At 43.0% G+C, this 27,758-nt stretch overlaps 1 protein-coding gene across 1 annotated transcript; it reads left to right on the top strand.

The window, feature by feature from the left end:
- The first annotated feature begins 1,080 nt into the window (after nucleotides 1–1,080).
- sla1a (Src like adaptor 1a) lies at nucleotides 1,081–26,977 on the top strand. The gene is given in 9 exon segments (XM_070436091.1): nucleotides 1,081–1,248; nucleotides 3,887–3,977; nucleotides 4,274–4,370; nucleotides 7,030–7,116; nucleotides 7,329–7,395; nucleotides 7,397–7,433; nucleotides 11,943–12,074; nucleotides 23,709–23,841; nucleotides 24,025–26,977. Coding segments are annotated over 8 exon segments (846 nt in total). The 5' UTR covers nucleotides 1,081–1,248; nucleotides 3,887–3,904; the 3' UTR covers nucleotides 24,245–26,977.
- The last annotated feature ends 781 nt before the right edge of the window (nucleotides 26,978–27,758 follow it).

The raw sequence follows: 27,758 nt of genomic DNA, 5'->3' as shown, positions 1-27,758 counted from the left end.
TCCTCTTCACACCTGTGTTGGTGTGAATGGACCATGATAGGTCCTTAGTGATGTCGATACCGAGGAACGTGAAGATCTCAACCCACTCCACCACAACCCCATCAATGTGAATGGGGCGTGCTCGGCCCTCTGTTTCCTGTAGTCCACGATCAGCTCCATTGACTTACTGACGTTGAGGAAGAGGTTGTGGTTTTGGCACCACACTGACAGGTCTCTGACCTCCTCCCTATAAGCTGTTTCATCGTGGTCGGTGATCAGCCCTACCACCGCCGTGTCGTCAGCAAACTTAATGATGGTGTTGGAGTTGTGAGAGCCCACTCAGTCAAAAGTACATTTTTATGGGTAGTGCAAGTGTATTGCCTAATGTGAWAACAGTGTATTTACAGTACCATACCATATTACATTCAAAGGGCAATGTTGAAACATGTACTGTATCTTACATTTTCTGCTATTGGATTAACTGGTAGTTAAAATAACTAAATTGAGAAGATATAATTGTGTTGTGTTTTGGTGATTAAACCAATGTATTCATTATATTGTACAGTAAACATATATTTTGGAACAATGTGGTAAAAAATGACTACAAACAAAATGACTGGCTGTGATACAATTGTTTTGAAAAAAACACCACATAAAAAAACTGTAACTGACCGATTATAGTAAGGAAATTACTATCTATGTAGTTCAAATGTATTCTATGTATGTGATGCGTACAGCATACATATTTGCATGGAAATAACCTTGCTCTTTCTGTAATTTCTAAAAGCTAAAACCGGTATGTACTTTTAGCATTCTCATTGGTCTCTTGTTTTGGGTCTCTTCTCCTTCCTCATTTCTTTCATAGAATTTTTGTGGTGTGTGTGTGTGTGTGTGTGTGTGTGTGTGTGTGTGTGTGTGTGTGTGTGTGTGTGTGTGTGTGTGTGTGTGTGTGTGTGTGTGTGTGTGTGTGTGTGTGTGTGTGTGTGTGTGTTGTGTGTGTGTGTGTGGTGTGTGTGTGTGTGTGTGTGTGTGTGTGTGTGTGTGTGTGTGCATATGTTTGGCCAGAGGAAGTGCTCTCGCCTCACTATGCATGCATCAGTTGAGGGTGTGAACTGTGAAACTCTGACGGTCATTAGTAATAGTGTAACAGTGTAGCTGGCATGCTTCCTCTGGCTGATCTTCAACACACAGAGCCAAAGACCATGCTCAACTAGAATCCCCTGCTACTGGCCCTCCAAGTCTGACGACTCCACACGACTCAGCAGCTAGGTGAGTTTTCGAGGCTGTCATACATTTATTGCAGTATGTGTCTGGTAAAAGTGTACTAAGCCTATATATAAATGCAAAATGCAACAATTTCAAAGATTTTACTGAGTTACAGTTCTTAGAATGAAATCAGTCAATTGAAATAAATTCATTAGGCCCTAATCTATGGATTTCACGACTGGGCAGGAGAGCAGACATGGGTGGGCCTGGGAGGGCATAGGCTCAGTCAATCAGAATGAGTTTTATTACAGACATAAAAAGGGCTTTATTACAGACATAAATACACCTCAGCACCCACTTTCAAGGAGCGGGACACTAATCCGGACGCTTATAAGAAACCCCGCTATGCCATCAGACGAACCATCAAACAAGCAAAGTGCCAATACAGGATTAAGATTGAATCCTACTACACCGGCTCTGACACTCGTCGGATGTGGCAGGGCTTGAAAACTGTTACGGACTACRAAGGGAAACTCAGATGCGAGCTGCCCAGTGATGCAAGCCTACCAGACGAGCTAAATGCCTTTCATGCTCGATTCGAGGCAAGCAACACTGAAGCATGCATGAGAGCACCAGCTGTTCTGGACGACTGTGTGATAACGCTCTCGGTAGCCGATGTGAGCAAGACCTTTAAACAGGTCAACATTCACAAAGCCACGGGCCCAGACAAACTACCAGGACGTGTACTCAAAGCATGCGCTGACCAATTGGTAAGTGTCTTCACTGACATTTTCAACCTCTCCCTGACTGAGTCTGTAATATCTACATGTTTCAAGCAGACTACCATAGTCCCTGTGTCCAAGGAAGCAAAGGTAACCTGCCCAAACGATTACCACCCTGTGGCACTCACATCGGTACCCATGAAGTGCTTTGAAAGGCTGGTCATGACATCAAGAGCATCCACACGGATACCCTAGACCCACTCCAATTCGCATACCGCCCCAACAGATTCACAGATGACGCAATCTCAATCACACTCCACATTGCCCTTTCCCACCTGGACAAAAGGAAAACCAATGTGAGAATGCTGTTCATTGACTACAGCTCAGTGTTTAACACCATAGTGCTCACAAAGCTCATCACTAAGCTAAGGACCCTGGGAAGAAACACCTCCCTCTGCAACTGGATCCTAGGCTTTCTGATGGGCCGCCCCCAGGTGGTAAGGGTAGGCAACAACACATCTGCCACGCTGATCCTCAACACAGGGGCCCCTCAGGGGTGTGTGCTCAGTCCCCTCCTGTACTCCCTGTTCACCCACAACTGCGTGCAACACGACTCCATCACCATCATTAAGTTTGCTGACGACACAACAGTGGTAGGCAACTGCTCGGCATCTGACCGTAAAGAGCTACAGAGGGTAGTGTGTACGGCCCAGTATATCAACTGGGGCCAAGCTTCCTGCAATCCAGACCTATATAACAGGCGGTGTCAGAGGAAAGCCCAAAAATTGTCAAAGACCCCAGTCACCCAAGTCATAGACTGTTTTCTCTGCGACCGCACAGAATGCGGTACCGGATGCCAAGTCTAGGACCAAAAGGCTCCTTAACAGCTTCTACCCCCAAGCCATAAGAATGCTGAACAATTAATAAAATGGCCACCTGACTATTTACATTGACCCCCCCCCCCCCCCCCCACCCTCCATTGTTTTTTACACTGTTGCTAAGCTGTATATTATCTATGCATAGTCACTTCACCCCAACCTACATGCACAAATTACTTCGACTAACCTGTAACCCTGCACATTGACTCGGTACAGGTATCCCGTGTATATATCCTCGTTATTGTTATTCTATTGTGTTACTTTTTATTATTTTTTACTTTAGTTTATTTAGTAAATATTTTCTTATCTCTTTCTTGAACTGCGCTGTTGGTTAAGTAAGCATTTCACAGTAAGGTCTACACATGTATTCGGCGCATGTGACATATAACGTTTGATTTGATTTGATTTGCTGGTCACATTTGGTCAAATAAACATTTTTACTCTGACTATAAATAGCATTGACACACAGCATGATAAATATTTGCTGACATATCATGCAAATTAACCAAGATATTATCTTCTGATTGTTTCCACTGTGTCACTCTTTCCTGTGTTCTCTTATTAGTTCATCAGAGTGACAATTGGACACTACAGTTTTAATATAGCATCTACTCCAGTGTACTACTCTATAATGTGAATATAGTGAATACTAGATAGAAACCTGAAAATGCTGAATTTAATCAGGATTCGACATAACATTTGGAAAATCAGGAGTTTTCACTATGCGTTATGGGTGAGGTAAAAAACATATAGGCTACACAATATAGCCAACTGCTKTACACACAAATGGACCTTCCAATTAGTTAACACATTTTGCAACATGAGTTATACAGTATTTTTATTATTTAGAAAGGGGGTAGGATGGAAAGAGCTCAGAGCCACACCTCAGGTTTTGCAGTCGACTGCGTGTCCTGGTCGAGATAGCACTCTGGCTGTTAATAGGGAAGTTACAACATGCACACATGCATGACAGGGACACAGGGACACAGGTGCTGGATGGGGCCTTCACTGGCCAGCCAGATTACTCTCTGTCTGCTATCGGAAGTTTGTGTTGATGACTAGCTTGATGACCAGCTATACCGTATGTCCGTCTGTCCTCAGACCCATTAGAGTGCCGCTATGGGGAATGTGATGTGGGGACGGGGAGCTGGGGACAAAACAAATTCAAACTACCATGACAGTGTATTAAAGGGTAAGGCTTCAATATTTTTTTTAGATATTGAGCAGTTATTTGCCGTTTCTTTGTGATACTGCAGTTTTTGATATTGTAATGTGTTCAGGCTTTACAATATATAATAAGTTCACACAGCTTTGAAAGATGACTCAGGACTTTTTAGATGACATACTGTTTACCCATTTGTCCAAGTGTTTCATATAATTCATTTGAATTAGAAGTTACAATGAGACAATTATTTCCTATATTTCTGGCAAATTGTGTCTCTGTGTTAACGTCTATCTAATTGTGTAATATTGGCAATTCCTCAGCAGGAGAAGACGAGACGCTTGTCGTTCTCCATGACTATCCTTCTCCAGACATCAGTGAGCCGATCTTTAGGATGGGAGAGAAGCTGAGGGTCTTGTCTCAGTAAGTAGAGTCAGTACTTTGTCTGTCTGTTAGAACAATTATAAACCCACAGTCTCTGCACTAGGGTTGCAAAGGGAGGGTATATTAGAGGGAATAATATACAGTGGGGAGAACAAGTATTTGACACACTGCCGATTTTGCAGGTTTTCCTACTTACAAAGCATGTAGAGGTCTGTAATTTTTATCATAGGTACACTTCAACTGTGAGAGACGGAATCTAAAACAAAAATCCAGAAAATCACATTGTATGATTTTTAAGTAATTAATTTGCATTTTATTACATGACATAAGTATTTGATACATCAGAAAAGCAGAACTTAATATTTGGTACAGAAACCTTTGTTTGCAATTACAGAGATCATACGTTTCCTGTAGTTCTTGACCAGGTTTTGCACACACCTGCAGCAGGGATTTTGGCCCACTCCTCCATACAGACCTTCTCCAGATCCTTCAGGTTTCGGGGCTGTCGCTGGGCATAACGGACTTTCAGCTCCCTCCAAAGATTTTCCATTGGATTCAGGTCTGGAGACTGGCTAGGCCACTCCAGGACCTTGAGATGCTTCTTACGGAGCCACTCCTTAGTTGCCCTGGCTGTGTGTTTCAGGTCGTTGTCATGCTGGAGACCCAGCCACGACCCATCTTCAATGCTCTTACTGAGGGAAGGAGGTTGTTGGCCAAGATCTCGCGATACATGTCCCCATAGATTCCCCTCAATACGGTGCAGTCGTCCTGTCCCCTTTGCAGAAAAGCATCCCCAAAGAAAGATGTTTCCACCTCCATGCTTCACGGTTGGGATGGTGTTCTTGGGGTTGTACTCATCTCCTTCTTCTTCCTCCAACACCGGCGAGTGGAGTTTAGACCAAAAAAGCTCTATTTTGTTCTCATCAGAACACATGACCTTCTCCCATTCCTCCTCTGGATCATCCAGATGGTCATTGGCAAAACTTCAGACGGGCCTGGACATGCGCTGGCTTGAGCAGGGGGACCTTGCGTGCGCTGCAGGATTTTAATCCATGACGGCGTAGTGTGTTACTAATGGTTTTCTTTGAGACTGTGGTCCCAGCTCTCTTCAGGTCATTGACCAGGTCCTGCCGTGTAGTTCTGGGCTGATCCCTCACCTTCTTCATGATCATCTTGATGCCCCACGAGGTGAGATCTTGCATGAGCCCCAGACCGAGGGTGATTGACCGTCATCTTGTACTTCTTCCCATTTTCTAATAATTGAGCCAACAGTTGTTGCCTTTCTCACCAAGCTGCTTGCCTATTGTCCTGTAGCCCATCCCAGCCTTGTGCAGGTCTACAATTTATCCCTGATGAGTCCTTACACAGCTCTCCTGGTCTTGGCCATTGTGGAGAGTTTGGAGTCTGTTTTGATTGAGTGTGTGGACAGGTGTCTTTTATACAGGTAACGAGTTCAAACAGGTGCAGTTAATACAGTTAATGAGTGGAGAACAGGAGAGCTTCTTAAAGAAAAACGAACAGGTCTGTGAGAGCCGGAATTCTTACTGGTTGGTAGGTGATCAAATACTTATGTCATGCAATAAAATGCAAATTAATTACTTAAAAATCATACAATGTGATTTTCTGGATTTTTGTTTTAGATTCCGTCTCTCACATTTGAAGTGTACCTATGATAAAATTACAGACTCTCTACATGCTTTGTAATAGGAAAACCTGCAAAATCGGCAGTGTATCAAATAATTGTTCCTCCTCACCCACTGTATATATATATATATATATATATATATATGTATATATATTATAACTTTCAAAGTTATACCAGAATTGCCGAAACGTTCAAGGTCTTTGGAGAATTTCATCACATGACCTCTAGTAGACTTTTTGGGTCATTTAGATGATCCCAGGTGTCTGTAATTCTCTCTGGCCCTCTGTGTGCTCTTATCACATGTAACATGTATAAAATGATCAAATAAGATGATTTTGAAACACAAAATAGAATGACAAACCTGGAAAACATTACCCGAAATATAAACCCTACAACTTAGTGAATATCATTGGTGTTTAATATGAAGGTTTCAGCATGAAATATCCTTTATTTATTTGTTGATGTCAATATGTCTTTCTTGTAAAAGTTTTGGCACCAAACTGAGGGCAATTGTGAAAAAAGCTGCAGAGTTTATTTWAAAAATGTCATTGTTGATTAGATGCTTTCATCATTAATTATGATATTTCAACCATATGGTCTATCTATCCACTAGAAACTCATGGACACATATATAAAAAAGGAATACAGTATGCATATATTTTTTGTAAAGTTATTTGAGTATAAATTACCATAGATTACAGTAACTTTGGTAAATTACCGGTAGTTTTGCAACCCTACTCTGTACTAAAAGCTTCCTAGGGCAGAAATGGATAGATGCAGAGTTACAGATATAGATACCGTGACAACAAAAGAGGACAGACACAGTCCTTTCCAAAACAAAATGGAAGGCTCTGCATACAAGTATAACTACAAAGCATGCAATAATACAAAACAACACTACACAATCAATAACATTTTGCACACAACAAAGAATGAACACATTGGGGGAAATCTGATGCATAACACTTAACACTTATACAAATAGGGGGAACTACAATTTCAGATTTAGTTTCTGTTACCTATTGAGGTCCTCCTTTAATCTGTGTTCTTCAGGGAAGGCAACTGGTGGAGAGTCCGGTCTGTCCAATCAGGAAGTGAGAACTACATCCCCAACAACCATACTGCCAAAGTCTACCATGGGTAAGCAATGTTAAAACTATGTTCTGTGTTGTCATAATTAAAGGCTGTGTTGACTTGATTTTGTACAGTGATATAATGTATACCGTTCCCTTGTGTGTGTGTGTGTGTGTGTGTGTGTGTGTGTGTGTGTGTGTGTGTGTGTGTGTGTGTGTGTGTGTGTGTGTGTGTGTGTGTGTGTGTGCTGTGTGTGTGTGTGTGTGTTGTTTTAAAAGATGGCTGTTTGAGGGAGTAGTGAGGCAGAAGGCAGAGGAACTACTTAGTCTCCCTGAAAACAGAGTGGGGTTCCTTCATGATCAGAGAGAGCACCCAGCAGAGAGGTGAGTGCATGAACATTTAATGCCCTACCAAGTTATTCCTTAAGAGTCTAAACCGGGTGGGGATTTTTTTGATGCCTCTTTAAGTATAAAACAAATATACAGTGTATATATACAAATTATTGGATGAAACATTGAATTTGGTCTTACTGCTATTAGCCCATAGAAACGCATTAAATAACAGATTCATACACGGGAAAACAGATAGAAAAATGTTTTTTCAAAAGGAAGATTGTTTTAAAATCTCTGTCCTATATCTGAAATATATATACTGTATATATATATATATATATATATATACAGTTGAAGTCGTAAGTTTACATACACATTAGCCAAATACGTTTAAACTCAGTTTTTCACAATTCCTGATATTTAATCATAGTAAAAATTCCCTGTCTTCGGTTAGTTAGGATCACCACTTTATTTTAAGAATGTGAAATGTCAGAATAATAGTAGAGAGAATTATTTCTTTCAGCTTTTATTTCTTTCATCACATTCYCAGTGGCTCAGAAGATTACATACACTCAATTAGTATTTGGTAGCATTGCCTTTAAGTTGTTTAACTTCTGTCAAACATTTTGGGTAGCCTTCCACAAGCTTCCCACAATAAGTTGGGTGAATTTTGGCCCATTGCTCCTGACAGAGCTGGTGTTACTGAGTCAGGTTTGTAGGCCTCCTTGCTTGCACAYGCTTTTTCAGTTCTGTCCACAAATTCTCTATAGGATTGAAGTCAGGGCTTTGTGATGGCCACTGCAATACCTTGACCTTTGTTGTCCTTAAGCCATTTTGCCACAACTTTGCCATCTATTTTGTGAAGTGCACCAGTCCCTCCTGCAGCTAAGCACCCCAAGAACATGATGCTGCCACCGCCGTGCTTCACGGTTGGGATGGTGTTATTCGGCTTGCAAGCCTCCCCCTTTTTCCTCCAAACACAACGATGGTCGTTATGGCCAAACAGTTCTATATTTGTTTCATTAGACCAGAGGATATTTCTCCAAAAAGTACAATCTTTGTCCTCATGTGCAGTTGCAAACCATAGTCTGGCTTTTTTATGGCGGTTTTGGAGCAGTGGCTTTTTCCTTGCTGAGCGGCCTTTCAGATTATGTTGATATCGGACTCGTTTTACTGTGGATATATATACTTTTGTACCTGTTTCCTCCAGCATCTTCACAAGGTCCTTTGATTTTGTTCTGGGATTGATTTGCACTTTTCGCACCAAAGTACGTTCATCTCCAGGAGATGTGTCTCCTTCAAATCAAATCAAAGTTTGTCACGTGCGACAAATACAACAGTGAAATGCTTACTTACAGGCTCTAACCAACAGTGCGGTTCGCAGTATGACGGCTGCGTGGTCCCATGGTGTTTAAACTTGCGTACTATTGTTTGTACAGATGAACRTGGTACCTTCAGGCATTTTGAAATTGCTCCCAAGGATGAACCAGACTTGTGGAGGTCTACAATTTTTTATGAGGTCTTGGCTGATTTCTTTTGATTTTCCCATGATGTCAAGCAAAGAGGCACTGAGTTTGAAGGTAGGCCTTGAAATACATCCACAGGTACACCTCCAATTGACTCTAATGATGTCAATTAGCCAATCAGAAGCTTCTAAAGCCATGACATAATTTTCTGGAATTTTCCAAGCTGCGTAAAGGCACAGTCAACGTACGTAGTATATGTAAACTTCTGACACACTGGAATTATATGTGAAAAAATCTGTCTGTAAACAATCGTTGGAAACATTGCTTGTGTCATGCACAAAGTAGATATCCTAACCGACTTGCCAAAACTGTCGTTTCTTAACAAGAAATTTGTTGAGTCGTTGAAAAAYGAGTTTTAATGACTCCAACCTAAGTGTATGTAAACTTCCGACTTCAACTGTATATATCTATATATACGCTACTGTTCAAAAGTTTGGGGTCACTTAGAAATGTCCTTGTTTTTGAAAGACAAGCAATTTTTTGGTCCATTAAAATAACATCAAATTGATCAGAAATACAGTGTAGACCTTGTTAATGTTGTAAATGACTATTGTAGCTGGAAATGGCTGATTTCTTTATGGAATATCTACATAGGCGTACAAAGGCCCATTATCAGCAACCATCACTCCTTCTGGGCAGAGTTGCAAAGAAAAAGCATATCTCAGACTGGCCAATAAAAATAAAATATTAAGTTGGGCAAAAGAAGACAGACCCTGGACAGAGGAACTCTGCCTAGTAGGCCAACATGCCATTTTAGGACTTGTGAGGCATCTGTTTCTCCAACTAGACACTCTAATGTACTTGTCATCTTGCTCAGTTGTCAGTGGGGCCTCCCACTCTTCTTTCTATTCTGGTTAGAGTTTGCCAGTTTGCGCTGTTCTGTGAAGGGAGTAGTACACAGCGTTGTGCGAGATCTTCGGTTTCTTGGCAATTTCTCGCATGGAATAGCCTTCATTTCTCAGAACAAGAATAGACTGACAAGTTTCAGAAGAAAGTGCTTTGTTTCTGGCCATTTTGAGCCTGTAATCGAACCCCCAAATGCTGATGCTCCAGATACTCAACTAGTCTAAAGAAGGCCAGTTTTATTGCTTCTTTAATTAGTACAACAGTTTTCAGCTGTGCAAACATAATTGCAAAAGGATTTTCTAATGATCAATTAGCCTTTTAAAATTATAAACTTGGATTAGCTAACACAAAGTGCCATTGGAACACAGGAGTGATTGTTGCTGATAATGGGCCTCTCTACGCCTATGTAGATATTCCATTACAAATCAGCCCTTTCCAGCTACAATAGTCATTTACAATATTAAAGAGTTCCAGCAATGTAACCAGTGTTATTGTTGGTAGTTTAAAGAAAGCTGTTGCTGATAATGGGCCTCTGTACGCCTATGTAGATATACCATTAAAAATCAGCCATTTCCAGCTACAATAGTCATTTACAACATTAACAATGTCTATACTGTATTTCTGATCAATTTGATGTTATTTTAATGGACAAAAAATTAGCTTTTCTTTCAAAAACAAGGACATTTCTAAGTGACCACAAACTTTTGAACGGTTGTGTGTATAGATATATATATATAATTTTATTTTTTAATTTTATTACCCATATTTAAAGGTGCAACATGCATAAATCATTTCCTGGTTGCTAAAATTATAATAGTTCACTTAATTTCAGTTTATGTAAAAAATCATTGAACCATGCAAATCACTGTGAAATATATTTTAAATAATCAAAAATATAGCATTGTCAGCTGTTTGAATCTGGTGTACAAAACCGAAAGTAAAAAAACTCAAAAACAAAACTTTATAAGGGAAGCATAGAAATAGCGCATGTAGAACAGATCAATAAGAATGACAGCTCTATAACTCACTATGCGAATTCGGTCGGGTCGCACAAATTTTTTTGGGGGCGCTGAACTACTTCCATATACAGTGCATTCTGGAAGTATTCAGACCCCATGACTTATTTCACATTATGTTGTGTTACAGCCTGAATTCCAAATGGATTACATAGATTGTCATTGTCACTGTCATTTAGGTTAGTATTGTGGAGTAACTACAATGTTGTTTATCCATCCTCAGTTTGCTTTCTCCTATCACAGCCATTAAACTCTGTAACTGTTTTAAAGTCACCTTTGGCCTCATTGTGAAATCCCTGAGCGGTTTCCTTCCTCTCCGGCAACTGAGTTAGGAAGGACGCCTATATCTTTGTAGTGACTGGGCGTATTGATACACCATCCAAAGTGTAATTAATAACTTCACCATGCTCAAAAGGGATATTCAATGTCATTCAATGTTTTTTTTACCCATCTACCAATAGGTGCCCTTTGTGGGGATTTGGTAAACCTCCTTGCCTCTGTGTATACAATGCACTGCTCAACTGAGGGACCTTACAGATAATTGTATGTGTGGGGTACAGTGATGAGGTGGTCTTTCAAAAATCATGTTAAACACTATTCACTATTCCAGTCCATGCAACTTATTATGTGACTTGGTTAGCAAATGTTTAATACTGAACTAATTTAGGCTAAATTCACACTGTAACACAACAAAATGTMAAGTGGTGTGAATAATTTATGAAGGCACTGTTCTTACATTCATTTTGTAAACTGGTACAAAGCTACCTTCAGACAAGTAAGTCTTGTGAGGGTCATAGAGCAAAACAGAGTACACCATCGTGAGAGTCTCATCTTTATTCCCATCATAGAGTTCCAATTATTATTAGTTTGTAGGCAAACCATTCGGACACTACAAACGTTTTAGTGAGAAGACCGATTTTCTGGATGTCTCATGTTCTAACAAACATCACTGTAGCTCAGCCACCTTCCACTTCAGATGTAGAAGGCCGCCATTGGTGGAGGATTGAACAGACAGGTTTTTTTATGTTTTATGCTAATATAATTTTCCGGGTGCAGACATCAACTCAAGGGGGTTATTAAACTGAATGTCAGTAGGATGATAGGAGATTGGTATCTATTAAGATCTATCTAGGCCTATACCTAATGCCTTTTATGTTATATTATATTTGCAGGTGTCTACTCCATGTCTGTGAAGCACAGATCCATCCAGCACTATAAAATCTTTCGCCTGGAGAACAGCTGGTACTATATCTCTCCTCGTCTGACTTTCCAGTGCTTAGAAGAGATGGTAAACCACTACTCTGGTGAGTCCAAGACAGACACACACACACTGAAAATAACCTCAATAATTTTTAAATAGCTTTTTCTTATCAGATGCTTGCCATCTTTCCACTGTGCGTTGGCCTAGCTCTGAGAGTACACACACTAAGAACAAAACAGGAAGTAATGCTGTTGTTGATGACCATTTTAACATATTTGTGCTGAGACTAGGTCTTTCATATTGACTGTCACACTGTTTTACTTTTATTTATTTTCTCAAACAATAACCATACAAAAGCCAACAAACAAACACACACACATTTCTCACAATCCCACTCCCCCTCATCCTTCATCCACTGGAACATTCCAGTGCTTGTTGCACTCTATGCCATATGGCCTCAAATTGCATTGTTCTATTTTCTTCTGTAGCCCACACTCAATATTCAATATTTAAATAATAATAATAATAAATAACAATACATTTGATTCATCCACTGCCGTAGTGATGAAGGATCATTTGATTTCCAGTTTTTGAGTAGAGATTTTTTTCTAAATCATTGACGATTAAAGTATGGTCCACCCCATTGGTTCTCTCACCACACCCTCATATGTCATGTCTTGAAATATGCAGATAGATGGTTTAAAAGTAAGTTTACATTGGAATACTTCTGACAGCCAACTTTCTAACTCCTCCCACAACTTCCAGACTTCATAGCATTCCAAGAAAGCATTGATTGCATTGTTTTACACTTAAGACATGACTCTGCCATTGTGCTGTAGAATTTTTTWAATTTTGTATAATAAATTCTATACATTAGTTTATACTGGATTAAGCATACATTTGTTACCTGTAATTTCTTTAGTTATGGTCCAACACTCCCTCCATCTTGTGTCTATCAGTTATTTTTAAGTCTTGATTGCAATAGTTTATATTTTTTTCTAAGAGATTGTCAGTTAGATAGGCTTTCTCCATGGTTTTGTATACATTACCTATCATATAAGTTTCCTTTTCTGAGTCAAATAGGATTCCCTCAACATTGATTGGATGTCCAAAAGACAAACTTTTCAGTTACATGTATTTGAGTTTTCAATATTGGAGAYGGTGCCAAGAATGTGCAAATCTGTCATCAGGGCAAAGGGGGAAGAATCTCAAATATATTTTTGTAATAATGGAGCTGTGAGACRGGAAGCAGGTGCAAGTGAAAAGTTGAATAAAACAACAAAAACGAGATAATTTCATGAGGCAACATGCCGTTAAACAAGAACAATACCAACTGGTGAGTAAACATAAGAGAGTTACATAAAGGGGAGGAAATGATGAAGGTAATGAAGTCCAGGTGTGAAATATAATGATTAACAGGTGTGCGTAATGATGAATCCCAGGACCGGTGGTTAGTATTCCAGTGACGTTGTACGCCGGGGAGAAGCAGATGTGACAGTACCCCCCCCCCCCCTGATTCATTGCTCCAGCCGTAGGACGACGCCGACCAGAGGAACGATCCCGAGGAGTGGGTCGGTCCGGGTGGCAAAGGTGGAAATCACGGATGCTGGGGTCCAGAGTGTCCTCCAATGGAACCCAACACCGCTCCTCTGGGCCATACCCCTCCCAGTCCACCAGATACTGGAGCCGACCCCTATGACKTCGGGAGTCCAGTAGGGAGCTGACAGCGTACGCCGGACCCCCCTCGATGTCCAGGGGGGGATGGAGGTGTGTCATGGGGGACAGTATCAGCTAGGGGACCAGGAACCACTGGCCTGAGAAGGGAGACATGAAAAGAGGGTGAGATATGATAGTGACTGGGTAGTTGTAACCTGTACGTTACCTCGTTGACCCTCCGGAGAACCTTGAATGGCCCCACAAACCGGGGACTTTCTTGCAGGGCTTGCGGAGTGGGAGGTTCCTGGTACAGAGCCAGATGCGGTCCCCAGAATGGAACACAGGGGTCTCACCGCAGTGGCGGTCTGACTGTTCCGTCTGACGATGGACGGCGCGCTGGAGTCTCACGTGCGCGTCGCTCCACACCTCCTCAACACTCATCTACCGGAACCACTCATCTACCGCAGGAGCTGCGATCTTGCCCGGGGTCCAGGGCCAGCTGGAAACCTAAAACACACTGGARGTGGGTCAACTCAGTGGAGGAGTGAAGTAGAGAGTTCTGGGCGTACTCTGCCCAGGGAAGGAATCGTGCCCACTCACCCTGCCGGTCCTGACAGTGACTCCTCAGGAACCTCCCCAGCTACTGGTTCATTATCTCCACCTACCCGTTGGAGTGAGGCCGATACCCAGAAATGACGGTCGGAGGAGCTTCCTTGCTGGAGCATTCCGGGGGGACTTGGTTTGAGCACATACGGAACAGGAGTTGACATACCGAGTGACATCCTGCACCAAGGTGGGCCACAAGTACTTCTCAGCGATGTAGTGGATGGGTGCGAGAAATACCTGGAAGTCAAGTGACGACAGCTGTGTGTGCCCAGGTCAGCAGCCGATCCCTTATCCCCGTGGGAATGTAGATGCACTCGGGAGGACAATTCCGGGGTGCAGGCTCCCTCTCCAGAGCCTGGCGGATGTCCACACCGACATCCCAAACCACTGGTCTCCTCGCTGTCCGTATGTACGCTAGGTTCTGATGGTCGGTGAGGATGACAAATGGTTCCTTGGCGCCCTCCAGTTAATGTCTCCACTCCTTTAATGCCAACTTCACTGCCAGGAGCTCTCRATTGCCGATGTCGCAATTCCTCTGCTGAGGACAGTTTCTTGGAGGAAAAAGCACAAGGATACAATTTCAATGGGTTACCCTGTCTTTGTGACAAAACTGCCCCCATGCCCACCTCAGATGAGTCTACCTCAACCACAAAAGGTAGCATGGGATCTGGGTGTTTTAGCAAGGGAGCGGAGGTGAAACGCCCCTTGAGGAGACGAAAGGCCTCTTCGGCTGCTGGAGAACACAGCAACCTACGAGGCCCAACGTTGATGAGGGAGGTGAGAGGGGCGGCGATGGCACTGAAGTTCCTGATGAAACGGGGGAAGAATTTGGCAAACCCCAAAAACCGTTGTAACCCTTGACGGTGGTTGGGACTGGCCATGACCTTACCGCATCTACCTTCTTGTCCTCCATCCTCACTCCCTGCGGGCTGATTTGGTAACCCAAGAAGGATACAGCCTTCTGATGGAATTGGCACTTCTCCGCCTTGACAAACTGTTGATTGACCAAGAGGCGTTCCAGGACTGTTATAACGTGGGTGATGTGATCTTCAAGGTTTGTGAGAAGATCAGGATGTCATTGATGTAGACAATCACCTGACGTCCGAGCATGTCCCTGAACACCTCGTTGACGAATGCCTGGAACAATGACGGAGCATTGGCTAAGCCAAAGGGCATAACCAAGTACTCGTAGTGACCAGACATCATGCTGAACGGCGTCTTACACTCCTCCCCCTCCAGGATGCGGATGAGATTGTAGGCACTCCGCAAGTCCAGTTTGGTGAAGAACTGGGCCCCGCGGAGCTGCTCGATGGCTGACGGCACCAACGGGAGAGGGTACCGATACTTCTTGGGGATGTCATTGAGACCTCGGTAATCGATACATGGGCGTAATCCGCCATCCTTCTTGGCCACGAAAAAGGAACCAGCCGATGCAGGAGACGTGGATGTGAGGATGAAACCCTGTTGGAGCGCCTCTTGAATGTAATCCTCCAAGGCCTGGGTCTCAGCCACAGACGGAGGGTAGATGCGTCTGCGCGGAGGTGTAGCACCGGAAAACAGGTCGATGGCACAGTCCCAGGGCGATGAGGAGGGAGACAAGTAGCGCGGAGAATACCTCCCWTAGGTCCTGGTATTCCTCCGGGATGTTGGGCTGAAGGGCAAACACAGGACTCTCAACCGACGATGAACCACATGGGACAGGGAAGCAGGTCTTCCGGCATTCAGGTGACCAGTCTGATTCTCATCCTCGACCATGAGATGGTAGGGTCATGGCGTTGAAGCCAAGGGAGGCCGAGGATGATTTTGTGAACTGGTGCATTGGTGATGAAAAAGGGGATGTTCTCCTGGTGACTCCACGGTGAGGGTGAGTGGTTGAGTAATGTGTGTGATGGTCCCAGATCATAATGGCCGACAGTCAAGATCTTGAACTGGAAAAGGAGAGAAGAGCGGGTAGATGGTAATGTTGAGGGAGGAGGCAAGGGTCTGATCCATAAAGTTCCACGCGGCGCCGGAATCCAATAAAGCTGTAGACACAGTACATGAGGGACAGTCAGCCAGAGGGATAGAAACCAAAAAGAGTCTAGCAGGAAGAGTTGCATCTGGAATACTCACTCCTGATCCAGGGGATGAAACATCACGTGACCGTCCCTCTGCTCTAGTGGATCTCGGATTCTGATGTACCGGACACCGCTGGAGCTTGTGCCCTCCTTGCCCACAGCACAGGCATAGCCCCAGCTGTATCCATCTGTCTCGTTCTGCCGTGGAATGGCGTGTGACCCCTACCTCCATGGGTTCAGGCTCTGATCCCAAGTAYTCGCAGAAGGAGGGAGAGAAGCGATGAGAATGCAAACGCTCCCATTGAAGGTTATCCAGGCGGATGGCCATCGCAATGAGAGCGTACAGGATAAGGTTGTTGTCCCGACAGGCCAGTTCCGTCTGGACCTTCTCGCACAGGTCGTAGCCCATTCCAATGCCTGCCTGGTCAGCAGAGAAATAATCATGGCAACCTTAGACCTCCTGGTGGTGGGGGCTCCCAACTGGTGTGACAAATAGAGGGAGCACTGAAGGAGGAAGCCACGGCATTTGGATGGTGTACCGTCGTATTTCTCTGGGAGGGAAAGACGAGCTTCGCTGACCTGAGCGGGTTGCTGAATGAGCCGTTTCACTGGCTCGCTGGGTAGACTGGCTCTAGAGTATCCTCCGCTGCTGGTCTGCAATGTCCCTCGAGATGCTGCAAACTGCGGAGAACCTCTTCCATGGCCATCCCCAGTTGAGCCAGCTGGTCATGGTGTTGACGTAGAAGGTACCCTTGCTCGCCGACCGTCTAATAGATATCCGATTTTCCTGCTGCTTCCATAGTTTGAGTTGGTATTCTGTAATAACAGAGCTGAGTCGGGAAGCAGGTGAAAAGTTGAATAAAACAACAAAAACAGGAGGCAACACGCCGTTAAACAAGAACAATACCAACCGGTGAGTGAACATAAGACAGTGACATATAAAGGGGAGGAAATTATGAAGGTACGCCGGAGGGGAGGAGCAAGAGAAGATGTGACAATTTTTATTTGTTTAACACTTTTTTGGTTACTACATGATTCCATATGTGTTATTTCATAGTTTTGTAGTCTTCACTATTATTCTACTATGTAGAAAATAGTTAAAAATAAAGAAAAACCCTTGAATGAGTAGGTGTGTCCAAACCTTTGACTGGTACTGTACATATATGTACATGTATGTTTCCTGATCTTTCTTTCATCTCTCAGATACAAGACAGACACTTCAGAACAAAATTCCTTAAGGTTTTTTGGGGGGGACTAATAGCAGTAATGCCAAATTCTATTTGTCAAGGGGTCTTAAAATTCTAAATCTAATAGCTAAATGATTCTTGGTATGACCTTCTTAAAACAATTCCATATAGCCCCCCCCCCCCCCCCCCCAATGTGGTGCCACCGAGAGTGGGGCTCCACTGAGAGTGGGGCTGGTGGGGCTCTACTTGGGGAGAGTGGGTCCACCGAGAGACCAAAGTGAAATGAGTGGAGGCACCACACATACTCCAGGGAAGTGTCTACTGCCCTCCCAACTTCTCGTCCCGACCCCTCGGATAGAGCCCATCTCCACTCTCGCCAATAACCACCGTTGGATCTTAACTACAATGGCAAATAAGGAATAATAATGACTTGTCATCCTCTCCTAATTTGGCCAGAACTCTTATTCATTTTACAGCAGGTTTGCAAGTCACAAAAAGAAATCCAATTACATTGCAGTATAAATCCTTCCTTCCCTCTTTCCCAAGCCAAGCTTGTCCCTTTCCCACAGACCCTCAACAAATTTTCTCCCCCCTTTACACCCCCCAGCCAAGCCAAGCTTGTCCAACCCTCCCATCCTTGCTCACCCAAGCCAAGCTTGTCCAACCCTCCCATCCTGGCCCACCCAAGCCAGGTTTGTCCAACCTTCCCATCCTTGCCAAGCTTGTCCAACCCTCCCATCCTTGTCCACCCAAACAACGTTTGTCCCAACCTCTCATCTTTTCTCAGACACATTTATACCCATCCATACATCTATTCTCCTTCATTCACATGCAACCTAGATAGTTTGAGCTGTTTTTGTCTATTAATGTTTTGTATTATGTCCTATTTCATGTTTTGTGTGGACCCCAGGAAGAGTAGCTGCTGCTTTTGCAACAACTAATGGGGATCCTAATAAAATACCAAACATATACCCTGTAAAGACGTGACTACCATTAATGTGAAGACAGTTATTTTATCAAATTAATTAACTACTTTAAATTATTACGTGATTAAATTAGCCATGTAATAATTAACTCATTATCAATCTTGGGGCACCACGGGAAAAGTTCTTTAACTTCTTACAGCTGAAATCCCGTTAACGGGATCGATTTAACAACAGCCAGTGAAAGTGCAGGGTGCCAAATTCAAACAACAGAAATATCATAATTAAAATTCCTCAAACATACAAGTACAGTATTATACACCATTTTAAAGATACACTTGTTGTAAATCCCACCACAGTGTCCGATTTCAAAAAGGCTTTACGACGAAAGCATACCATGCGATTATGTTAGGTCAGTGCCTAGTCACAGAAAAACACAGCCATTTTTCCAGCCAAAGAGAGGAGTCACAAAAAGCAGAAATAGAATCACTAACCTTTGATGATCTTCATCAGATGGCACTCATAGGACTTCATGTTACACAATACATGTATGTTTTGTTCGATAAAGTTCATATTTATATCCAAAAATCTCAGTTTACATTGGCAATTTATGTTCAGTAATGTTTTGCTTCCAAAACATCCAGTGATTTTGCAGAGCCACATCAATTTACAAAAATACATAAATGTTGATGAAAATACAAGTGTTATGCATGGAATTAAAGATATACTTCTCCTTAATGCAACCACTGTGTCAGATTTCAAAAGAACTTTACAGCGAAAGCACACCATGGAATAATCTGAGTACAGCGCTCAGCCACCAAAACAAGCCATACAGATACCGCCATGTTGTGGAGTCAACAGAAGTCAGAAATAGCATTATAAATATTCACTTACCTTTGATGATCTTCATCGAAATGCACTCCCAGGAATCCCAGTTCCACAATAAATGTTTGTTTTGTTCGATAAAGTCCATAATTTATGTCCAAATACCTCCTTTTTGGTCGCGCGTTTAGTTCACAAATCAAAATTTACTAGGCGCAGGCACTTAGTCCAGATGAAAAGTCAAAACAGTTCCGTTACAGTTCGTAGAAACATGTCAAACGATGTATAGAATCAGTCTTTAGGATGTTTTTATCATAAATATTCAATAATATTCCAACCGAACAATTCCTTTATCTTTAGAAATGAAAGGGAACGCGGCTCGCTCTCACGGCCGCACGCGTGACTTAGCTCATGGCATTCTGCCAGACCCCTTAGTCAAACAGCTCTTATTCGCTCCCCCTTCACAGTAGAAGCCTGAAACAAGGTTCTAAAGACTGTTGACATCTAATGGAAGCCTTATGAAGTGCAATCGGACCAAATTTACACTGTATCTTGGATAGGCAAAGACTTGAAAACCTACAAAACTTAGATTTCCCACTTCCTGGTTGGATTTTTTCTCAGGTTTTTGTATGCCATATGAGTTCTGTTATACTCACAGACATCATTCAAAGAGTTTTAGAAACTTCMGAGTGTTTTCTATCCAAAATACTAATAATATGCATATCTTAKCTTCTGGGCCTGAGTAGCAGGCAGTTTACTCTGGGCACCTTATTCATCCAAGCTACTCAATACTGCCCCCCAGCCATAAGAAGTTAACGAGTTACTATCTCCCGATTTAAACTCTAAAGATATAAATATCTCTTACTTCAATCACAGTCAATTGTTAGTCATTACCTCATCAGTCTCATTCTGAACGTCACAAAATKCTTGGCTATCTACACAAAACCTAACCTAACGTATGAATCAGCAATACACAAATGGGCTTAATTATTTAATTTACGAACTAAATAATCACACTGATATACATAAACACATACACACACAGTATACGTTGATTACTAACATAATGCAATGAAAAGTCCCTAGTGGACTAAATCGATATGTTACACAAGATGGAGGGTTCAGAAAGAGAGGGAAATGGAGAGACAAAGGAATTCAACTATCGTACATACAGTTGAATAATATGCTCACCATAAATATGGATATTTAGCACCCTAACAACTGCCCATTCGGATTTAGAAAAACAACACATATTTACGCTTAGATGTCTTTGTCTGTCATCTCTCTCTGAACTCAATGTTCTATAGGAAGTTGAGGGATGTAAGACTGGTTGTGTAAGTCTCTGGTTGTCCACTAGAGGTCACAATGTCCTTTGTAGTTTTCTTTGTCTCGGAGCGTTCGCTAGAGTGGATACATCAGACATAACGCACGGTGTTGAGAGGGGTCTGTTCTTCCTCCTGTTCGTTAGAGTAGATACGTCAAAGGTATATCCCACGGTGGTGATAGGGAAATGTTCTTCTTTTCTCGGCTTCGGTCGAGTTTCCTAGACTATTTTACATATACAGGTTCAGACTGAATGTGTAGGTTTTTCGTCTTCACTCGTTGAGAGTTTTTAACCATTTTGTAATGTTCAGCTCACGCAGTCAGTCACGCTGGTCTGCATTTAAATTGCAACCATTTCAACGCGTGGATTGTCCCCGCGTTCTCTGGTCTGATATGTTAATTCTTCAGCGAGTCCTTTTAAGCACTCATCTTAGAGGGCAGTTCCATCACATTGCCACAATGTCTGTGCTCACATGGACGTTGTTACTGACTTGGCAAAAGTTTATGTGAAAAACAATTATCTCATTTAGAAGGCTAAAATCACATTTAATCTTCTCACAATTTTTTTTCATATTTAATCATATAAGTTTTACAACATTTAGATGTAAATCCGATAACTAGGACATGTACACTTGCAGAGTTACAGTTATCTTGTTATACCATCCCTAATGACGTCACAAAACAACAACGGATATGACATGATTATTGTTTGGATCCCCACCAACCATTTCCCACATTCTTTATGTTAGTGAAATACTGTTTGAAATATTGTTTCAATGTCCAGTCTTTTGATGTTAAAGTTTTGGCCAAGTGTCTGTTGTAACACTCAGACATTCCATTCTCAATACTGCAAAGGCAAGAGAGAAAAATAAAAAAGTTCTCTCTGGTGGGGAGGGGGGGCTGGCTATCTTTGAACCTCACCCAGGAGCGAGAGTCACGACAACCCTATGCATCCATACACCCATTCTCTCCAGCCCTTTTCAAACAAATCTACTTTTGTAGATTTTGTAGCAGTTTCTTGTTGTTTTGGTGTGCATTGAGAGCATTTTAGCTATCTTTTCCAGGATCTCCTTTAGCTATTCATTACTATCATTTGCGTCTCCAAGTTGCTCCTTGTCTTTTACTCTGGGGAAGCCATGGATTGTTGTATTTGTGTTGCTGTGCCACTTTACAAACTGATCAGATCGGAAATAGATGGGAGGGGTGGAGGGGAGCTGAAGGTTGGGACTAAAAATAACAAAAAAACTAATGTATACTAAACTCAGCAAAAAAAGAAACATCCCTTTATCAGGACCCTGTCTTTCAAATAAAATTCGTAAAAATCCAAATAACTTTACAGATCTTCATTGGAAAGGGTTTAAACACTGTTTCACATGCTTGTTCAATGAAACATAAACAATTAATGAATATGCACCTGTGGAACGGTCGTTAAGACACTAACAGCTTACAGACGGTAGGCAATTAAGGTCACAGTTATGAAAACTTAGGACACTAAAGAGGCCTTTCTACTGACTCTGAAAAACACCAAAAGAAAGATGCCCAGGGTCCCTGCTCATCTGCATGAACGTGTGTTAGGCATGTTGCAAGGAGGCATGAGGACTGCAGATGTGGCCAGGGCAATAAATTGCAATGTCCGTACTGTGAGACGCCTAAGACAGCGCTACAGGGAGACAGGATGGACAGCTGATCATCCTCGCAGTGGCACCCACGTGTAACAACACCTGCTCAGGATTGGTGCATCCGAACATCACATCTGCGGGACAGGTACAGGATGGCAACAACAACTGCTTGAGTTATTACCAGGAACACACAACCCTCCATCAGTGCTCAGACTGTTCCAATAGGCTGAGCGAGGCCGGACTGAGGGCTTGTAAACCTGTTTTAAGGCAGGTCCTCACCAGACATCACCGGCAACAATGTCGCCTATGGGCACAAACCCACCGTCGCTAGACCAGACAGGACTGGCAAAAAGTGCTCTTCACTGACGAGTCGCGGTTTTGTCTCACCAGGGGTGACGGTCGGATTCACGTTTATCGTCGAAGGAATGACCATTACACCGAGGCCTGTACTCTGGAGCGGGATCGATTTGGAGGTGGAGGGTCCATAATGGTCTGGGGTGGTGTGTCACAGCATCATCGGACTGAGCTTGGGTCATTGCAGGCAATCTCAATGCTGTGCGTTACAGGGAAGACATCCTCCTCCATCATGTGGTACCCTTCCTGCAGGCTCATCCTGACATGACCCTCCAGCGTGACAATGCCACCAGCCATACTGCTCATTCTGTGCGTGATTAACTGCAAACAGGAATGTCAGTCTTCTGCCATGGCCAGCTAAAAGCCCGGATCTCAACCCTGAGCACGTCTGGGACCTGTTGGATCGGAGGGGGAGAGCTAGGGCCATTCCCCCAGAAATGTCCGGAACTTGCAGGTGCCTTGGTGGAAGAGTGGGGTAACATCTCACAGCGAGAACTGGCAAATCTGGTGTAATCCATGAGGAGGAGATGGCACGACAGTACTTAATGCAGCTGGTGGCCACACCAGATACTGACTGTTGCTTTTGATTTTGACCCACCCTTTGTTCAGAGACACATKATTCAATTTCTGTTAGTCACATGTCTGTGGAACTTATTCAGTTTATGTCTCAGTTGTTGAATCTTGTTATGTTCATACAAATATTTACACCTGTTAAGTTTGCTGAAAATAAACGCAGTTGACAGGGAGAGGACGTTTATTTTTTTGCTGAGTTTATGTCCATAAAATCTAAATAGGTTCAGAACTTTTGTGAAACCTCAAAGCACAGTTGAAAATATATGGCAAATAGAAATGGTCTTCACAGATAGATGGGAGGGGTTGAGGGTAGCTGAACGGTGGGACTAAAAACAAGCAAAAGATAACTAATGTACAATATACTGTGTCCRTAAAATGTATATAGTATGTATAAGCTGGAAGTAGAAGCCCAAGTGTTGTTGTCCATTAGTTTACTCCAATTAGGGGAGTGGTGGTAGGGTTAGGCAAAACTAAAAAACTGATTGGTTTGCTGTTGTACATAATTGACCGCTTCATGTCATGAGTGCTTGTGAGAATACAGTATGTGTTTGTTTTTGATAACATACAGTGTATGTGCATGTGTCTGTGTCTAACCCAGTCCATCTCTGATCCCCTAGACTCTGCAGATGGTCTGTGTTGTGTTCTCACTGGCCCGTGTCTGTCTGGGACTATCAGCCCCATAGACATCACCTCTCAGCCACCCCCTGTAGTGATGCGACACAACAACTTTGACTGGAAGAAAATAGACAGGTACCGACCCATAGTTTAGTATCATTCGTTGCAGCTCTCATATCTCTGCAATCAAATTGTAGTCCTGCTTTTTGGCCAATGGAAAACATGGCTTGTGGGAAAACTGGGAAGATGGGACTCTGCGTGATTGGCTCAAATATGTTCTAATCACCTCTCTCTCTATATATATGAACCAATCAACAGGAACGATCTGATCAGCGCAGGGGCTGCGCAGGGCCAGGAGAACAGGAATGACATGGTGAGCTACGGTGTCAGAAACAGCATGGCCTCTTACCTCTCTCTGGTCGGGGATTATGACCCAGCACAGCAGAAGAAGAACCGTAAGAAGAAGAGCAAATCTGTCTGTGTGATCCCCAACCACAGCCTTAGCCATATGGACTTGGATGAGGACTATGATATGTAGTGGCCTGGATGGTGCAACACTTAGTTCTGCGAACCCCAGCACACATATATAGCCTAGGCTAGTGGTTCCCTTTCAGTCAGTCAACTTCGGTACAACATATTACAGAGGAGTTGCACTTTCGCTTCTTCGGTTGAAGGATGTACAATCACGCCTGACAGGGCCAATGAAATCCACACCTCACTGGAAGTCCCGCCTTCCACAGGTGATAAACGTGAGGATCAGATTCATTCCTTCAATTTAATACCACTCTTCACCGAGCCCAGGAACAGGCGGTGCTGGGCCAAACAGGTGTTGTACCTCATTTCCCTTCTTCAGGGAACAGTAGTTATAGTCATAACGTTACATTTTCTTTCAGTCAGTCAACATACTATGGGAAATGTTCGGCAGGTCCGACGTAGATCTTTAAGCATCACGAGAAAACGATGAGGGATCCGAGTGACCTGTTGGGAACGGGCGCTCTGGCACACCAGTGGCCTTAGATCCTCCTTTACACGTTTCCGCCAGTGGTTCTGATTCAGCCCACATCGGGAAGGTTTATCATTGATACTTGTGGCTCCCTGTGGCTCAGGCAGCCTTGGTTCATGGAGATTGTTATTGTGCGCCTTTTAGGCAGGGACCCATGGCAACTCCTGGCAGCGCAGGGATCTGTTATTCCAGATGCACGGGCAGGTTTGGCACGCGAGGCCGGAGATTTGGTTACTATGGAACTGGCCCCTGAGAGGACTGATCTGATGGCTATAGGTTTACCTCTGAATGTTATTGCTACCATTCAGTCAGCAAGTGCTCCCTCTATGAGAGGGCTGTATGAGTATAAGTGGCAAGTGTTTGAGCTCTGGTGCCAAGATAAAGGGCTGGTTCATTTTCAGTGCTCTGGGAAATACTTATGTTTCTACAGGAGCTTTAAAAGCATTCTCCACTTTAAAAGTATATATGGCCGCTATCTCAGCATGTGGGAATTGACTGAGCCTCACCAGGGGCTCACCCACTGGTGTTGCAGTTCCTGAAAGGTGTACACCCTTCCTGTACTCAGTTCGCCCCGGTCGACTYTAAGGTGACTTTGTGTCCAAATGCGGCCTTTGCCTCAAAAGTAATGGCCATGCCCTACAAGTCCTTAGCGTTTGAGGTGTTTCCCTTTTTGCCTCCTCCATTTGCTTCTGAAGAGCAACAGAGGTTACATGCCCTGTGTCTGGTGCAAGCTCTACGCACATACATTGAACAACCTGAGATATCCGGTTGTGTGACCAGTTTATTGTCTGTTTTGCTAATCCAGCTCAGCTGCAGGGCACTCTTTGAGCAGTGTCTCTCCCACTGGATTGTGGAGGCTATCTCCTGCCATAAAACAGCAAGGGACAAGGGTTACCTAGTGGAGTACGCACCCACTCCACCAGGGGGCTGGCAGCATTTTGGCCATTGTTTAAAGGGTTGACTATAGGAGATATTTGTGCTGCGGCGAGTTGGGCATCACCACACACTTTGTAAGGTTTTTTCACTTGGATGTCACTTTTCCCAGTGTAGCCCACAGGGTGCTTACAGCTGAGACAGGGGAAAGTCACTAGGCGGGTCTTCCAGTGAGGTGCGGATTTCATTGGCCTTGTCAGGTGCAATTGTATATACGTCAACCAATGTCGAGAGAGTGATACTCCCCATTGTATGTTGTACCTTGTTTCCCTCCTTCAGGGAACAGTAGTTATAGTCATAACGCTACATTCTCAAACTTCTCCTCAGGGACCCCCAGACTTTCCATGTATTTGATCTATTCTGGAGCTAGCACACCTGATTAAACTTTTCAACTTATCAACATGCCCTTGACTAGGTGAATCACGTGAGTTACTTCAGGGCTACAACTAAATTGTGAAACCTCTGGGGGTCCCAGAGGAGAGATTTGAGAAGTGCTGGCATGAGTTTGAATCTGAACCACTGCCCTTCTGAACTACTGCTATCTTTCCTGTCTCCTCTTCACTGTCCTATCTAAATAACACAAAGCACACAACAAATATGTTTAAAAGAAGAACTAAGAGACTTAGTGGCCAGCTACTCTATTTAGGATATTAACATCTGTTACGAGATACTATTTTTCCTCCAAAGCACACATTGGTTCTCATCATCTGTTACGAGATACTATTTTTCCTCCAAAGCACACATTGGTTCTCATCATCTGTTACGAGATACTATTTTTCCTCCAAAGCACACATTGGTTCTCATCATCTGTTACGAGATACTATTTTTTCCTCCAAAGCATACATTTGTCCTTATCTGAGCCTTTGGGATTGATCTGAGAAGGAATTTCCCGTGGGGTAAATCAACAGTGAATTTGAAGTCCGTCTGGAATCCAGAGCCCTGACCGAGTGTCCTGCCAGAGTACAAAACATGTTTGCGTCATGACAGTTGATTGATGTAAGACTTGAATGCTATGTTATGGATGTTTACTGTGTGTAAATGGGTCATTTATGGATGTGTGTGTCTGTCAGCATGTCAATGTCAATTGTTACAGTTTCAGAACCTTTAGCCTAACCCTTGCAAACTGATTTCAGTTGAGTGTACAAATTGCTCATATAAATAAAAGTTAATTATCATATAATCTCGGCACCCAGAACCAAATATTGTGTGTGCGCTGGCCTGGCCAGCTCGTCTGTCACGAGAGACTAGCCATAACATAAGGTTCATTCTGGAAGGGATATGGGGAGTTATGTCCAGAGAAGCCATAATAAGTTGATAAAACATCATGTTAGAAGATGACTGCTGAGAACAATTTGTCCTCTTGAATGTAACCCAGGGCTTCAAGTATGCACCAAATTGAATAGGAATCAACATAGCATTCCTGAATCCTAGCAAACATTGGGGAAAACAGCACATTGAAAATACTCTGGTTTACCTCATGAGTCTCAGTGTATTGTGTCGTGTGCTGTTGTTGTCTCGCCAATGCCTCATGGCGGCCATATGCGATGCTGATAGGTTCATTGTGACTGTGAAAGCTGCCCACTGGGTACACTACATAATTTCAATGTGGATAATTGGATAATAATTTGGTTGAGACGTTGATCAATGAGATTACAACCTATATTCACCCACTTAAAAAGACAACCAAAGGTTAGTTGAATTTCCAATGTGTTATCACTGTGACTTCAACCATCTAAAAGCACAACCAAATTCCAATGGAAAAACTGTCAGGACCCGGTGCGAGAAACAGTCACTAATAATCGTCAGAACCCAGAAGATGAGGCAGACACAGCAGTACTAGAGATGGTGGTTTAATTAAAGAACAAAATCTTCAGGCAAAGAAACTAAATCCACAATGTCCAAAAATAAAGCCAAAAGGCACAAAATGGAAATCCTCCAAAATACAAAAGAAACTCCACAAAGAGGTAAAAAACAGCAGGGAAAAAACAAACCTCAAAAGACTACTCAAATAATACACAAGAACTAAACCAGAGAACCTCTGGAAAATCCAACAAGAGAAATATCTGAATATAACAAGGCTTGGGCTGGGGCTGGGTGCTAACTTACAAACACTGAG

The sequence above is a fragment of the Salvelinus sp. IW2-2015 genome, linkage group LG30 (assembly GCF_002910315.2).
Source record: "Salvelinus sp. IW2-2015 linkage group LG30, ASM291031v2, whole genome shotgun sequence".
NCBI lineage: Eukaryota > Metazoa > Chordata > Actinopteri > Salmoniformes > Salmonidae > Salvelinus > Salvelinus sp. IW2-2015.
Note: the sequence above shows the minus strand (reverse complement) of the source record. Positions and strands in the feature narration are given on the sequence as shown.